Source organism: Garra rufa, chromosome 15, assembly GCF_049309525.1.
Source record: "Garra rufa chromosome 15, GarRuf1.0, whole genome shotgun sequence".
In the NCBI taxonomy this organism is placed as follows: Eukaryota; Metazoa; Chordata; class Actinopteri; order Cypriniformes; family Cyprinidae; genus Garra; species Garra rufa.
The window spans coordinates 42,144,238-42,160,311 of NC_133375.1; the positions used below are offsets into that span (position 1 = coordinate 42,144,238).

The 16,074-nt window shown below is 33.0% G+C and overlaps 1 protein-coding gene across 2 annotated transcripts in view; it reads left to right on the top strand.

Moving 5' to 3' along the window:
* Nucleotides 1–16,074, top strand: part of cltcl1 (clathrin, heavy chain-like 1) — an 80,450-nt gene that overhangs the window by 47,859 nt on the left and 16,517 nt on the right. For both annotated transcript variants that reach the window (XM_073818649.1, XM_073818650.1), the window contains exons 13-27: nucleotides 509–689; nucleotides 782–945; nucleotides 2,051–2,176; nucleotides 2,254–2,396; nucleotides 3,436–3,670; nucleotides 6,230–6,352; nucleotides 6,435–6,580; nucleotides 8,343–8,526; nucleotides 8,600–8,792; nucleotides 8,888–9,045; nucleotides 11,055–11,219; nucleotides 11,857–11,964; nucleotides 12,039–12,206; nucleotides 13,640–13,789; nucleotides 13,992–14,123. In XM_073818649.1, the coding sequence (XP_073674750.1) occupies nucleotides 509–689; nucleotides 782–945; nucleotides 2,051–2,176; nucleotides 2,254–2,396; nucleotides 3,436–3,670; nucleotides 6,230–6,352; nucleotides 6,435–6,580; nucleotides 8,343–8,526; nucleotides 8,600–8,792; nucleotides 8,888–9,045; nucleotides 11,055–11,219; nucleotides 11,857–11,964; nucleotides 12,039–12,206; nucleotides 13,640–13,789; nucleotides 13,992–14,123 (2,376 nt within the window). The remainder of the gene's footprint in view (nucleotides 1–508; nucleotides 690–781; nucleotides 946–2,050; nucleotides 2,177–2,253; nucleotides 2,397–3,435; nucleotides 3,671–6,229; nucleotides 6,353–6,434; nucleotides 6,581–8,342; nucleotides 8,527–8,599; nucleotides 8,793–8,887; nucleotides 9,046–11,054; nucleotides 11,220–11,856; nucleotides 11,965–12,038; nucleotides 12,207–13,639; nucleotides 13,790–13,991; nucleotides 14,124–16,074) is intronic.

Here is a 16,074-nt window from a genome sequence, read left to right on the forward strand (position 1 = left end):
GTGTTAAATATTTTAAATTCAAACTAATATTTTAAAAGTCAAATTCAAATGTTTAATTTTTTGAATTCAAATTCAAAAATATATAATTGTACTGAACATTTAACAGTGTTAAATATTTTCAATTTAAATTATTATTTTTAAATTAAAATTAAAATGTTTGCATTTTAAATTTAAATTTAAATGAATACATTTTTAATTAAAATTCCAATGTTTCAATTTTTTAATTCAAATTCAAAAATATATAGATTTTTGTCTGTCAGAGTTGTACTGAACATTTAACAGTGGTAAATATTTTAACTTCAAATGTTTACATTTTTTAATTCAAATTTAAATGTTTACATTTGTTGTTTAGTTGTAAATTTAAATTAATGTTTTTAAATTTGAAGTCAAATGTTTACATTTTATCATTTTAAATTTAAATTCAAATTCAAAAATATATAAATAAGTTTTTCGTCAGTCAAAGTAGTATTGAACATTTAACAGTGTATTTCTTCTCTTTCTCCGTCAGTGGTTGGTGAATTTCTTTGGCTCTCTGTCTGTGGGCGACTCCGTTGAGTGTTTAAGGGCAATGTTGGCCGCAAACCTGCGTCAAAACCTGCAGCTGAGCGTTCAGGTTGCCACCAAGTACCACGAGCAGCTGGGAACGCAGACACTGGTGGAGCTGTTTGAGTCCTTTAAGAGTTACGAGGGTGAGATGTTCGTAACTATGCGTGTTTGTAAGGCTTCAGAGGGGTTTGAGGCTGGTTTAATGAATTATTTCTCATTTCTGTGTGTCTTTCAGGTCTGTTTTATTTTCTGGGCTCTATCGTGAACTTCAGTCAGGACCCCGATGTGCACTTCAAGTACATTCAGGCGGCGTGTAAGACGGGTCAGATCAAAGAGGTGGAGCGCGTCTGTCGCGAAAGCAACTGCTACAACGCCGAGCGTGTCAAGAACTTCCTTAAGGTACACAAGAGAGAGAAACCAAGCTCATTAATGCATTCAGTTTAAGAAAGTCTAGTCTTTGTCGCCACTGTTTAACATGAAGTATTAACAGAAGTATTAATACAGATGAGTTATAGTAAAGAAAAAAACATCCTTAAAAAACATTAAAATAAATGTTTTGTTTTTTTGAATTCAAATAATAATAAAATAAACATCAGATATAACTAACATTCACAGTTTTACATTTAATTAACAATTTATTTTAATTATCTGAATGATTTGAATTAAATAAATAACAGTAAAATACTGTAAACATTCACCATTAGCTTGTCATTGTCAGCTTTTAATCGAATTATTTACAATGTATTTTAATTAATTGAATAAATTAAATTGGATTAATAACAATAAAATTAATATTCAACATTAGTTTAATTTACATTTATGAATTTAATTAACCGAATTGGATTAAATGAATCAAATGAAAAGACATAAACATTCAACACTTGCTTAAAGTTACATTTTTAATTAAATTATTAGCTATTTATTTTAATTAATGGATTTCATTGACAATTGATTATTAACAATAAAATAAACGTTAGCTTAACATTAAAAAAATTAATAGCCATTTAATTTAATTGAACTAATTAATTTGAATTAATAACAATAAAACACAATTCAACATGATCTAAATGATTGAGAATTTATTTAAATTAATATAATAATTAACATTAAAATGAAAAACATGCAACATTAGCTTATATTTACATTTTTACATTTAATTATTAACAATTAACAGTTTACTTTAATTCTTTGAATTGAGTTCATTAAGTAAACATTAAAAAATAAATTAAACAGTAGCTTAGTTTTTACCATTTTTTATTAAGGAATTACAGTTTTCCCTTTTTTGCATTGCTATTTTTTTTATCTGATAATAACTAGTAATATACTTGTTTATAAAATTTTTATTGTTGTCTTGCTCTCTACTGCTTTAAATACATAAATGCATTATAATTCGGTTTGACAATAGAAATGTAGAAATGTTTGTGGCAGTAAAACAGATGGACTCATCAGATGGACTATGGACTTGATTTGTATACATTCATGTTTTTGTTGTGTCTTTGCACAGGAAGCCAAACTCACAGATCAGCTTCCTCTGATTATTGTGTGCGACCGCTTTGATTTCGTCCACGATCTCGTGCTCTACCTGTACCGTAACAGCCTGCAGAAATACATTGAGATCTACGTACAGAAGGTGTGCTGAACGTCCTGAACACTTCATGCACACGCAACTGATCTGCAGTGTTCATATGTGTGTGTTTGGTCTTGCAGGTCAATCCCAGCCGGCTGCCGGTGGTGATCGGGGGTCTGCTGGATGTCGACTGCTCCGAGGACACCATCAAGAATCTGATCCTGGCCGTACGAGGAGATTTCAGCACTGACCAGCTGGTGGAGGAAGTGGAAAAAAGAAACCGGTAAAACTGATCCCATCCTGTCCTTCCTCCTCATCCACTTTCACTCTCAAGATCACAACATGCATTGCATGCAAGTCATTAGATGCATTGCATATTTATGATATATATTTTTTACTATTTATAATATAATAATATAAAATGTTTTTTTTTAATTGTCATATTTCAGAGCAAATACATATCAAATATCAGCAAAAGGAACAATAAAATATTACATTTTTAAAAAATAAGTTTATATTTTAAACATTTAACCTCAATAAAATTGTATATATATATATATATGAATTGTTTGAATTATATATTTAAATATCAATTTATTTTTTAAATGTTTTTTAATGTGTATGAATACAAGATTGAATAACTAACATCAAAATTTTAATTTTCAAATACATATTAAATATCTGCAAAAAAGACATAATATTCAATACAAAAAATTATATTATTTTTTTATCTCAATAAAAATTTATATTTATGAATAATTTGAATTATATGAACATTTTTAATATGTTTTTAAATGTGTGTGAATACAAGATAAAATATTTAACATTCATTTAATTTTTCCATGTTAAATATTTTATTGTTCAAATACATGTTAGCAAAAAGAACATAATGTTCAAAATAAAAAAATAAATGTATATATTTAAAATATTTTATCTCAATAAAAAATCATATATATAAATTGTTTGAATTATATTAAATATTTAAATATTTTTTTGTTTTTTTTAATGTGTGTGATTACAAGATAAAATATTTAATATTACATATTTTTTTATTTTTTTATATTGCATATTTTATTGTTCAAATGCATGTCAAATATCAGCAAAAATAAAAATATATAATATATATATATTTAAAATATTTTATCTCAATAAAAATGCATACATATACACACACACACACACACACACACACACACACACACAAATAGCATTTTTATTTTATTTATTTTTAATATTTAATTTTAAAAAATATTTGTTAAACAAATATTTTAATATTTGCAATACCCAGTTTGACAGTCGGCTCCATCCTCATTTTTTTCCAGACTGAAGCTGCTGTTGTCCTGGCTCGAATCTCGTGTTCAGGAGGGCTGTGAGGAACCAGCTACCCACAATGCATTGGCAAAGATCTACATAGACAGTAACAACAGTCCTGAGCGTTTTCTCCGAGAAAACCTGCACTACGACAGTGTGATCGTGGGCCGATACTGCGAGAAGAGAGACCCGCACCTCGCCTTTGTGGCCTATGAGAGAGGACAGTGTGACCTGGAGCTCATACAGGTGTCTCCTACTCAACACAGCTGCATTTATTTGACTAAAAATACAGTAAAATCAGTCAAATAATGAAATATTTTTACAATTTAAAATAAGCACCTATTGTATCCATTGGCATTCTTTTTACTACTACTTCTTTTTCCGTTTCTTCCGCCATTGAGTCTATGGCAGCCCATAGAACTGCTTGCAGGATAGTTGTGTAATTTGGCACACTGATAGAGAACAGTCTCAACATTAACCATAGCAAGTTTGGAGTCTCTTACTCAAACTCTCTAGCGCCACCACTTGTCCAAAGCTTAAATTTCTTTATGCTAATAACTTTTGAACCGTAAGGCACAAAATCTAAATTCTCTCAAATTTTTCTCTGAAGCCTTGGCTTATTCCGAGTCGAATGAACACCAAAATTAAAAAATCGTAAGTTTTTTTCTTCTTCTATTTTTAATAGTTTGTAAAACCTACTTTTTCGAGCTCATCTTAGACGGTTTGTCTGATTTTCACCAAAATTGGCTCAGATCATCTTCAGACCATGCTGACAAAAAGGTATGGAATTCAAGTTGATTAGTCGAACCGTTCTCAAATAATGCGCAAACGAATTCTACGAAATGCACGCAAAAATGGATGTGAGGCTATATTGAGATTATATTGGTGTATTGAGACCAAACTTGGTGTGTTATAACAAGCATGACCTGAGGCTACCTGCAGTGTTTGGCTCAGGAGATATAAAAAAGTATAGTTTTGCCAAAAATCTCAAAACTCGGTTTCGTTAGATTCGGAGGAACATGCCGAGTCGAACCATATCCCATATCAGACATTTTGAGCATCAGCCATTTTGAATTTTGCATTAAAATGCTATATTTAACGAACGCATTGACGTATCGTTACGAAACTCAGTATGTGTCTTCGGGCACCATGCCCTGACAGTATTTAAAAAGTTTAGGGGCCACCTTGTGGTCAAAAGTTATAAAGAATTTTCTAAAAAAGCTAATAACTTTTGTTTAAATTAGCCTATTCCTTGGGTAATGCCGCAAATATCAATATCTATTATGTCAAAATTGGCTGAACTTCCCCGTTATTTTGATTAATGTAGAAAACCTACTTTTTCTAACTCCTCCTAGACTGTTAGTCCGATTTGCACCAAATTTGACTCGGATCATCTTCAGGACATGCTGGCAAAAAGTTATGGATTTTGCGTCGATATATGTGACCCTGGAGCACAAAACCAGTCATAAGGTTAAATTTTACAAAACTGAGATGTATACATCATATGAAAGTTCAATAAATAAGCTTTCTATTGATGTATGGTTTGTTAGGATAGGACAATATTTGGCCGAGATACATCTATTTGAAAATCTGGAATCTGAGGATGCAAAAAAATCAAAATACTGAGAAAATCACCTTTAAAGTTGTCCAAATTAAGTTCTTAACAATGCATATTACTAATCAAAAATTACATTTTGATATATTTATAGTAGGAATTTTACAAAAATTCTACATGGAACATGATCTTTACATAATTTCCTAATGATTTTTGGCATAAAAGAAAAATCAATAATTTTGACCCATACCATGTATTTTTGGCCATTGCTACAAATATACCCCAGCGACTTAAGACTGGTTTTGGGGTCCAGGGTCACATATATGAAATGGTTTTCGTTTAGCACATCAACAAATTTGCTGGAAAGATGCCAAACTGCATCTGAGGCTGTATCTCTGCAAAGCTTTGAGACATTGACACCAAATTTTGTACGCGCCATTGTTACCTCACACTGACCATGCCACATTAATTTGGTAACAGCGCCGCCTGTTGGTCAAGAGTAATAAACCATTCATTAAACATTAGGAAATTTCTAAAAATGCTAATAGCTTCTGATTGCATTAGCCTATTGTAATGAAACTGATCGCAAAATATTGCTTGGCTCATGCCGACAACACAGATACCAATTATGCCACAGTTGGCCAAACTTCCTGTCCGCCATTTTGGTTTATGTTGAAAACGTACTTTTTGGAACTCGTCCTAGACCGTTCATCCGATTTCCACCAAAATCGAGTCAGATCATCTTTATAACGTGCTGACAAAAAGTTATGGATTTCATGTTGATAGATTAAACTGTTTTCGTACAGCGCCGCTACAAATTTTAGGCTCGATGCCAAAATGCCTCTGAGGCTTTATCTCTGCAAAGCTTTGACATAATGACACCAAACTTGTAAATAAATGTCACCTCACACTAAACACACCACATCGATTTGATAAATGCGCCACCTGTTGGTCAAAAGTGATAAGCCGTTAAATCATATTACTAGCAGTTCTACATTTTTATGTCATTTTGACTAAAATCAACTTAAAATGGCTTCAATTACTTATTGCTGTACTTGTTCTGATGCTTCCCTTGACTAGTGCTTGGCCCCGTAATTGCTGCTTGCAGCTATATTTTATTCCTGTGATCAAACCTGAATTTTCAACATCACTACTCCAGACTTCAGTGTTACATGATCCTTCAGAATTCATTCTAAAATGCTGATTTGCTGCTCAAGAAACATAAATAAGTGTTTTCTGTTTGCCTGTAGGTGTGCAATGAAAACTCCCTGTATAAAAGTGAGTCACGTTATCTGGTGCGGCGGAAAGATCCGGATCTTTGGGCTCAAGTTTTGGAGGAGACAAACCCTTACAGAAGGCCGCTGATAGATCAGGCACGAGTTACACCTGAAACATCTCCAGAAATCATGCACTGAGTTATTACTGAGTATGTAATGATGAGGATTGTGTGCACAGGTGGTTCAGACGGCTCTGCCAGAGACGCAGGATCCAGAGGAAGTGTCTGTGACGGTGAAGGCGTTTATGACAGCTGATCTGCCCAATGAACTCATTGAACTTCTGGAGAAGATCGTTCTGGAGAACTCCATATTTAGTGAACACAGGTCAGTCCGTACAGGAAGTGACATGTTATGAGTCACACCGCTTGAGTTCGAATTCAAATTATGCCAGAGACTTTGACGGAATAGACAAAATTAAATATATAATAAATAAAATAGGGCTGTCAATCGATTAAAATGCTGTCAATCGCATGATTGTCATGAGCTAACTCGTGATTAATCGCACATTTTTATCAGTTCTAAATGTACTTTATACGTTTTTTTAAGTTTTCAGTACTCTAATCAACATGGGCATGGACAAATATGAATGCTTTAAGCAAATGTATGTTTATTATTAGTGAAACCATACTCCACATAGAGCATAAAGACTAGACATGTTTCAAAGGTCATAGATGTTTTTCAAATAACTTTTTCATGTCGATTAGACACATGAAAGAAAAAGAACATCGAAATACCAGGTTCCCATTACTTCTCTTTATTTGCACTGAGCAATTTACTTACACAAGCCTGTTTACATGATTTGCAGGACAGGGCAGCTCACTTCTTCTGAACATGCTAAATCTACATTTATTATTTATTATTACATTGGTTTGCCTCTCTGTGCCCAGATACTGTAATTTCATGCAGCCATGTTTTCAACAAAACTGTTTCCATTGTTATATTTTAGTGTTTCTGTTGTCAGACAACACAAAACACATTTGATTGACATGAGCGCCTTACCTTAGACCCGCCCTCACCAAGCTGAAACTGTCCAAATACGATCCTCATTGTGTCGACTCGGGTGTAGAGGAAGACTCTGATTGAGCGATTGAGGCGTTCTGTTGTTGAATGTAATAATGAACATAGCAGTACTCATTTACTCCCGACATCTGAGCCGCTGAAGACGCAGAGGTTTAACGTTACTTTCGTTTTTAAATGGAAAGTGCTGATTCCAATCTACATATGCGTCTATCTTCGTTCAAATCGTTCGTGATGCAGCTTCACCCGCAGCAGAAGTGAGTATCAGGGTTTTTTATGCATCTTTGCAAATGGCCTTTCTTAATAATGTGCTTGTTGGCAAGTTTCGCCGATAAACGCGACTAAATGCAGCTAAAGTAAACATAATCCCAGAGAGGCGGGGTGAGCAGGTCTCAGTGGCATTTAAAGGGGCCATGTCTTAAAATGAGCAGAAATTTTGCAGAGCTGATTTTGACAAGGTAAAAGGGTGTTTTTTTTTACACTTCTACTGAGAATTTTTAACCAGAGTATATTGGAGACTTTTCATTAAGACCCTAAAGGATCATTTGAACTTGTGGAAAATGGGCATCCGATGGCCCCTTTAACTTACTGTTTGAATGCTTTTACGATTCTTGGACTCTCTTTATTTTTTTTAAGGTATTGTTTTCGTTATAATGTACTAATCGAGAGCCCGGTTTCCATTTAGCGTGCTATTAATGCGCTGAAATTAATTTTGGCGTGCATATGATATACATGTGTTTGACGTGCATATATTACGCAGTTTTTGCGTACACTTATATGTGTCTGTTCACATCAACCCTACACTTGCACCAATCCTAACGTAGACCGACACTGCTTGCATTCATTTAGTATGTCAGAAGTGCCGGTACGCACAAAAAAGTGCCCACTTCAAGCACTGGAAGCAACATAATGTCTGGTTTAACTGAAAGCACTGCTCCTCTGCCGCTCGCTGAACAGAACAGTTTGATCCGTTTCTTTAACTATGGGCTAGGTAATTGGTCTAACAGTTAACAGTTATTAACAGGTTGTGACTGTATGTGCTGTTAATATACATGTCTTTCTCCATCAGGAACCTGCAAAACCTGCTGATCCTGACGGCCATCAAAGCAGACCGGACGCGGGTCATGGAGTACATCAACCGGCTGGACAATTACGACGCTCCTGACATCGCCAACATCGCCATCAGCAACGAGCTGTACGAAGAGGCCTTCTCCATCTTCAAGAAGTTCGACGTCAACACCTCAGCGATACAGGTACATCAGCTCACCGGAATCCATCACACGCGATCACACAGACATTAGTACTGAAGTTCTGGTTGGTTTGCAGGTTCTGATCGAGCACATGAGGAATCTGGACCGGGCGTATGAGTTTGCAGAGCGCTGTGCCGATGGTTCAGTCTGGAGTCGACTGGCTCAGGCTCAGCTTCAGAGCGGTCTGGTCAAAGAAGCCATCGACTCGTACATCAAAGCAGGAGAGCCGTCGGCGTACATGGAGGTGGTGGATGCTGCCAGTAGAAACGGTGAGATGATCTCTCCTCAAACTAGGAAACACAGAAAACAGACAATAATATGTTGTAAATTGATGGAAAAACATCCCACGTGTCTGTTTTCATAGGGAACTGGGAAGATCTGGTGAAGTTTCTTCAAATGGCGAGGAAGAAAGCCAGAGAGGCATATGTTGAGACAGAGCTCATCTTTGCTCTGGCTAAAACAAACCGTCTGACCGAGCTGGAGGACTTTATTAACGGCCCCAACAACGCTCACATACAGCAAGTATGGAGATTTATACATTTACATATTGGCTTGCTTGCTAATCTGGTTGTCTAATGAATCTGGCATTGTGTATTACAAATGCACTTTTGTTAGTCACTTTGTCTAATGTCAAAAGTTTGCATCCTTCTTTCAGAATCTGCCTTTGTTTCCTCAGCAGAACACAAACGAAGATTTTTAACGAAAACCGGTGCAGTCTGTCAGCCAAATAATGGAAGTGGATGGGCACCAGACCTTTAAAAGTAAACAAAAACATGCACAGACAAATCCAAATTACACCCTGCGGCTCGTGACGATACATTGATGTCCTAAGACGATCGGTTTTTGCGAGAAACTGAACAGTATTTATATATTTTTTTACCTTTGATACACAGCCACGTCCATCTGTCATGAGCACGAGTTTAGCATAAGTCACGTCACATGTGCACGCACTCTGGCGTAGAATACACAAACGCCGGAAGGGGAAATCGGTGAAAAGTCCCGGATGAGTTTGCGCAAGCAAACGTAATCTTCTAGCTTTAAATCGGTTTGAACAATCAGGATAAGCACAAGTAATTACCATTTTGAATAGCTGCTATACCCACAATCTCTGTGCACTGTGTAAACAATGAGTGTTGTATACAAGTGACAGATCGCTTCCGGCGTTTGAGTGTTCTTCGCCAGAGCGCGTTCACACAGGTAACGTGCCTGATGCTAAACTCGTGCTCATGACAGATGGACGTGGCTGTGTTTCAAAGTAAAAACTGATATAAATACTGTTAAATATCGTTTCGTGTCTTAGGACATCAATGTATCATCACGAGCCGCAGGGTGTAATTTGGATTTGTCTGTGTATGTTTTTGTTTACTTTTAAAGGTCTGGTGCCCATCCACTCACATTATTTGGCTGACAGACTGCACCGGTTTTCGTTAAAATTCTTCGTTTGTGTTCTGCTGAGGAAACAAAGTCACCTACATCTTGGATGCCCTGGGGGTAAGCAGATAAACATCACATTTTCATTTTTGGGTGAACTATCCCTTTAATACTGTGTTGTTACCTAAATGAGCCACAGCTGTGCTTTTTAGTTTAGTGATAGTTGTTTATGACTTGTTCCTGAACAGTTAAACTGCCTAATGTTTTTCAGAAAAATCCTTCAGGTCCCACAAATTCTCTGGTTTTCCAGCATTTTGGTGCATTTGAACCCTTTCCAACAATGACTGTATGATTTTGAGATGCATCTTTTCACACTGAGGACAACTGAGGGACTCATATGCAACTATTACAGAAGCTTCAAACACTCACTGATGCTCCAGAAGGAAACACAATGCATTAAGAGCCGGGGGTGAAAACATTTTTAATTTGAAGATCAGGGTAAATTTAACTAATTTGTCTTCTGAGGAACATGTAAGTATCTTCTGTAGCTTCTGAAGGGCAGTACTAATTGAGAAAATATGAAAAATGTACACATCTTCATTCTGTTCTAAAGTTTTCACCCCCCGGCTCTTAATGCATGTTTTTCCTTGTGGAGCATCAGTGAGTGTTTGAACCTTCTGTAATAGTTGCATATGAGTCCCTCAGTTGTCCTCAGTGTCAAACGATGGATCTCAAAATCATAGTCATTGTTGGAACGGGTTGAAATACACAAAAATGCTGGAAAACCAAAGAATTTGTGTGACCTGAAGGATTTTTCTGAAGAACAGCAGTGAGTTTAACTGTTCAGGACAAACAAGGGACTCCTGAACAACTATCACTAAACAAAAAAACACAGCTGTGGATGATTCAGGTAACAACACTGTATTAGGAATCAAGTATAAGCAAACTTTTGAACTACTATTTTCTCTTGTGGACTATATGTAAATGTCTTCTATATGAAATATCTTATTCAAGTCAGTACTAAATAAACAATAGCATGCATTTTGTATGATCCCTCTTATTTTGGTAAAATAATTAACATTTTGCAGATTCTGAAAGGGGGATGTAAACTTAACTCAACTATATCATCACATCATGTATTAATGTGTTTCTGTCTGTAGGTTGGTGAGAGATGCTATGAAGAGTGTATGTTTGAAGCCGCCCGGCTGCTGTTTAATAACGTGTCTAATTTCGCTCGTCTGGCGTCTACACTCGTGCATCTCGGCGAGTTTCAGGCGGCCGTTGACAGTGCACGAAAGGCCAGCTGCACACGCACATGGAAAGAGGTGAGAGATGCAGACAATCTGCTTCATTGTTATCAGATAAATGTATTTAAACTATTTAAAATGCTCAAGTCTAATTAATCACCTCAAGTACAGAGTACACATCAATTTGGGCTGAGAAAGTGCCCTCCAAAAAATCATTTAAAATCTTTATTGTGTTAAATGAGAAAAGCATTAAATAGACATTACAAAAAAGTAAATTTAAAAAGAATCAGATTTGCATTCAGCATAGAAATTATTATAATTATAATAATGATTTTTTAAATTTTTAAAAAAAAATGTATTGTATCTTTCTTATCCTGCTAGAATCATGCTATAAACTTTTCTAAGCTTTTAATTAATTTAATTACATTTTATTTTATTTTATTTTTCTCTGTGATGCAGTATTATTTTGGTATTATTTAAATAATATAGTGTATAAGATTCTTTATTAGCTTTTAGTTGTATATTTTTATATCAGGTCTTAGTGCGTTTTAAATAAATTTAACACATTTTTTTTTTTTTCCATAATTAATCACACCACATTAACATGTTACCCCAGCTCTACTTTTAACATTATTACTTTGTCATGCACAACTCATTAGTAGCGTCCAGTGATGTTTCTGTCCTCACTAAAATCTGAGTTGTACTGTATGTTTAGGTGTGTTTTGCGTGTGTGGATGGAGAAGAGTTCAGGTTAGCGCAGATCTCCGGCCTTCACATCGTCACTCACGCTGATGAACTGGAGGAGCTCATTAACTACTATCAGGTAAACAAACCTCTTCATCTCAGGCTCTAGATGAGCTCAGCACAGGTTTTTGACGTCTTCTCTGTTGGGGTCAGGATCGTGGGTATTTCGAGGAGCTGATCGTGCTGCTGGAGGCGGCGTTAGGGCTGGAGCGCGCTCACATGGGCATGTTCACTGAGCTGGCCATCCTATACTCCAAATACAAACCCCAGAGGATGAGGGAACATCTGGAGCTCTTCTGGTCTCGAGTTAACATCCCGAAGGTGTGACTCTTGCTTATGTGTTTCTCGTAAGCTAGGCTGAAAAAATAAAATAGTTTTGCTTTTTCTGCACTGAAAGTTGCATCATGGAGCTACATTGTATGGGTTAAAATGATTGATTTTTCTTTTATGCCAAAAATTATTAAGATATTACGTAAAGATCATGTCCCATAAAGATATTTAGTAAATTACCTACCGTAAATATATCAATGCTTAATTTTTGTTTAGTGATATGCATTGCTAAGAACTTCATTTGGACAACTTTAAAGGCAAAAAAGACAACTTTTTTTTTGCACCCTCAGATTTTAGATTTTCCAATAGTTGTATCTCAGCCAAACATTGTCCTATCCTAACAAACCATACATCAATGGAAATATTAATAATTATTATTATTGTATATAATTGACCCTTATGAATGGTTTTGTGGTCAAAGGTCACATATGTTAAATCACACTGGATAAAGGCATCTGCCAAATGCATTAGTTACAAAAAGGGAAAATTTGCACTAGGGAAATTTTTGAATGTTACATTTTGGTTTGATTATTTACTTTTCAAAAGTTTGGGGTCAGTTTTTTTTTAGAAGATTCTTTGATGAATAGAAAGTTGAAATGTTCAGCATTTATTTGAAATAGAAATCTTCTTGTAACATTATAAACGTCTTTATGTTCACTTTTGAGTCAATTTAATGCATTCTTGAAGAGTAAAAGTATTAATTTTGGAATAAAATGAAAAAAAAAATCATATTGATCTCAAAAATTAGAATGGTTGTGTATTTAGTTTAATTATTATTATTTTTTTGGTTTGAATTTTTGTGGGGTTTTTTTGTATTTATGTGTGTGTGTGTGTGTGTGTGTGTGTGTGTGTGTGTGTTTTGTTTTGATGTAGCACTATAGGGAAATTTTTGGTTTGATTATTTACTTTTCAAAAGTTTGGGGTCAGTCAGTTTTTTTTGAAGGAAATCTCTTTTTTTTTGCTCACCAAGGTTGCATTTATTTGATTAAAAACAGTAGAAACAGTAAAATTGTGAAATAATTGTACAGTTTATAATAACTGTTTTCTAGTTGAATATATTGTAAAATGTAATTTATTTCTGTGATCAAAGCTGAATTTTCAGCATCATTACTCACACGATTCTTCAGAAATCATTCAAATAGAAAGTTTAAATGTATTATTATTTTTATTTGAAATATAAATCTTTTGTAACATTATAAATGTCTTTACTGTCACTTCTGAATCAATTTAATGCGTCGTTGATGAATAAAAAGATGAATTTCTAAAAAAAAAAAAAAACTAAAATTATATTGATCTTATATTAATATAATTCACTGCAGTAAATGCAGTGCACTTAATGGTTGCTTCATGTTTGTTGAGCAGTGAATTGTGTTGTGTTTTTCAGGTCAGTTGTGTTAATGATATGCTGTGTTGTGATTGGTCAGGTGTTACGAGCGGCCGAACAGGCCCATCTGTGGGCGGAGCTTGTGTTCCTGTATGATAAATATGAGGAGTTCGACAACGCCATCATAACCATGATGACACACCCCACCGACGCCTGGAAAGACGCTTCCTTCAAAGAGCTCATCAGCAAGGTCACATCATTTTGATCACATGTTTCATTTAAGTATCCAAAACCTGTCATTCAGTAAAAATCTAAAGCTATGAAATGATTGTGGATCATCTGAAATGATTGAGTCTGAATCATGCAGACTTTGATGTCTGAGCAAAGTTTGGGACATTGTTGAGATCTTTTGTGTTGATGTTTATTGTTTTTCTTGTGTTTGTGTCCTGAAGGTGGCGAATGTGGAGCTCTATTATAAATCTCTGCAGTTTTATTTGGACTATAAGCCGCTGCTGCTCAACGATCTGCTGTCTGTTCTTGCTCCTCGACTGGATCACAGCAGAGCCGTCAGCTACTTCAGCAGGGTAACACAACTTAAATATTATATATATATATATATATATATATATATATATATATATATATATATATATATAAACAAAACAGAAAAACACCCACCCAAACCTGTATGCATTTTGGTTTAATTAATTTTTATTTTAGTTTTAGTAATTTAAATTTTTTTATAATTTCTTTTTTTACTTAAGTTAGTTGCCAATGCAAATTTTTCATCTGATATATATATATTTTTTTAATTTCTACTTTTAATGTTGTCATGTTTTTTCTTACTTCAACTTAAATATTATTTCATTTAAGTTAGTAACATTTCTACTTCACTATTTTATTTGTCTGTAATGTGGTGTTATTTTAGAATTCTTTATATATTATGTGCTTTTGTCAATTTTATAATTTTTTATATTTCTATTTTAGTTTGATTAATTTTTATTTAATTTTATTTTATTTCTACTTCGAATGTTTTCATGATTTTCTTACTTTAACTTCAATATTATTTTATTTAAAGTTGTAACATTTCTACTTTATTTTATTGTATTTCTCTGTAATGTGGTGTTATTTTAGTATTCTTTATATATTAAAGTGTATGTGCTTTTGTCATTTTTATAAGTTTTTCTATTTTGTTTTAATTTATTTCTATTTTAGTTTTAGTAATTTTAATAACTTGAATTTCTTTTTTACTTAAGTTAATTGCCAAGGCAAATTTTTTCATCTGGTATTTTATTTAGCTTTTTTTCTAATGTTTTAAGTTAGTACCATTTCTACTTTGTTTTATTGTATTTCGATTTTATTTTATTTGTCTGTAATGTGGTGTTATTTTAGTATTCTTTATATATTATAGTGTATGTGCTTTTGTCATTTTTAAACTGTTATATATATTTTGGTTTAATGAATTTTTATATTAGTTTTAGTAATATTACTTTAATTCAAAATTATTTTTACATAAGGTAGTTGCCAATGCAATTTTTTTTATTTTAGTTCTACTTTTAATGTTTTCATGTTTGCATTTTTTATGTAATATTTTTATTTCATTTATTTTAATTTCGATATATATTTAACATTTTCTATTTAAATTTTAATTTGAATACTTTTTAGTCATTTTTATATTTTCATTTAATTTTTATTCTGTTTTGCATTTTCTACTTAGCTGCAATTTATTTTAGTTTTAGTTTTTTTCTTACTTCAACTTAAATATTATTTTATTTAAGTTAGTAACATTTCTACTTTTATTTTATTTTATTTCTCTTGTAATGTGGTGTTATTTTAGTATTCTTTATATGTTATAGTGTATGTGCTTTTGTCATTTTTATATTTCTATATGTTTTATATTACTATTTTGGTTTATTTATTTCTATTTTAGTTTTAGTAATTTTAATTACTTCAATTAATCTCTTTTTTTTTTTACTTCAGTTAGTTTCCAAGGCAAACTTTTCATCTGATAATTTTATTGTATTTTATTGTAATTTAAGTTATTTATTTTAGTTACTTGTCAAAGCAAATTTTTCAGCTGATATTTTTGTTTTATTTTCTTTTATTCTTTTATTTTATTTCTACTTTTAATGTTTTCATGTTTTCAACTTTTCATGTAATATTTTTATTTAATTTATTTTAATTTATATAATTTTATTTTTGTCTGATGCAACATTATTTTAAGTGTATACACATTTTTACATCGCCTTTTAGTTTTCTATTTTCTATTTTAATTTTAATACATTTTTGTAATTTTTTTATGCTTTTGTCATTTTTATTTTTCGCATTTTCTACTTAGCCGTAATTTATTTAGTAATTTTATTACTCAATTTTGTTTTATTGAAGTTAGTTTCCAAAACAACATTTCCCCTCTTTTCATTTAATATTATTTTGTTTTATTTTATTCTGAGTTTTTTATGTAATATTTTTAAAATTTTCTCTGATACAGCATTATTTTAAGTATATAAGAATTTTAAAATTCTAAAAAAAAAATGT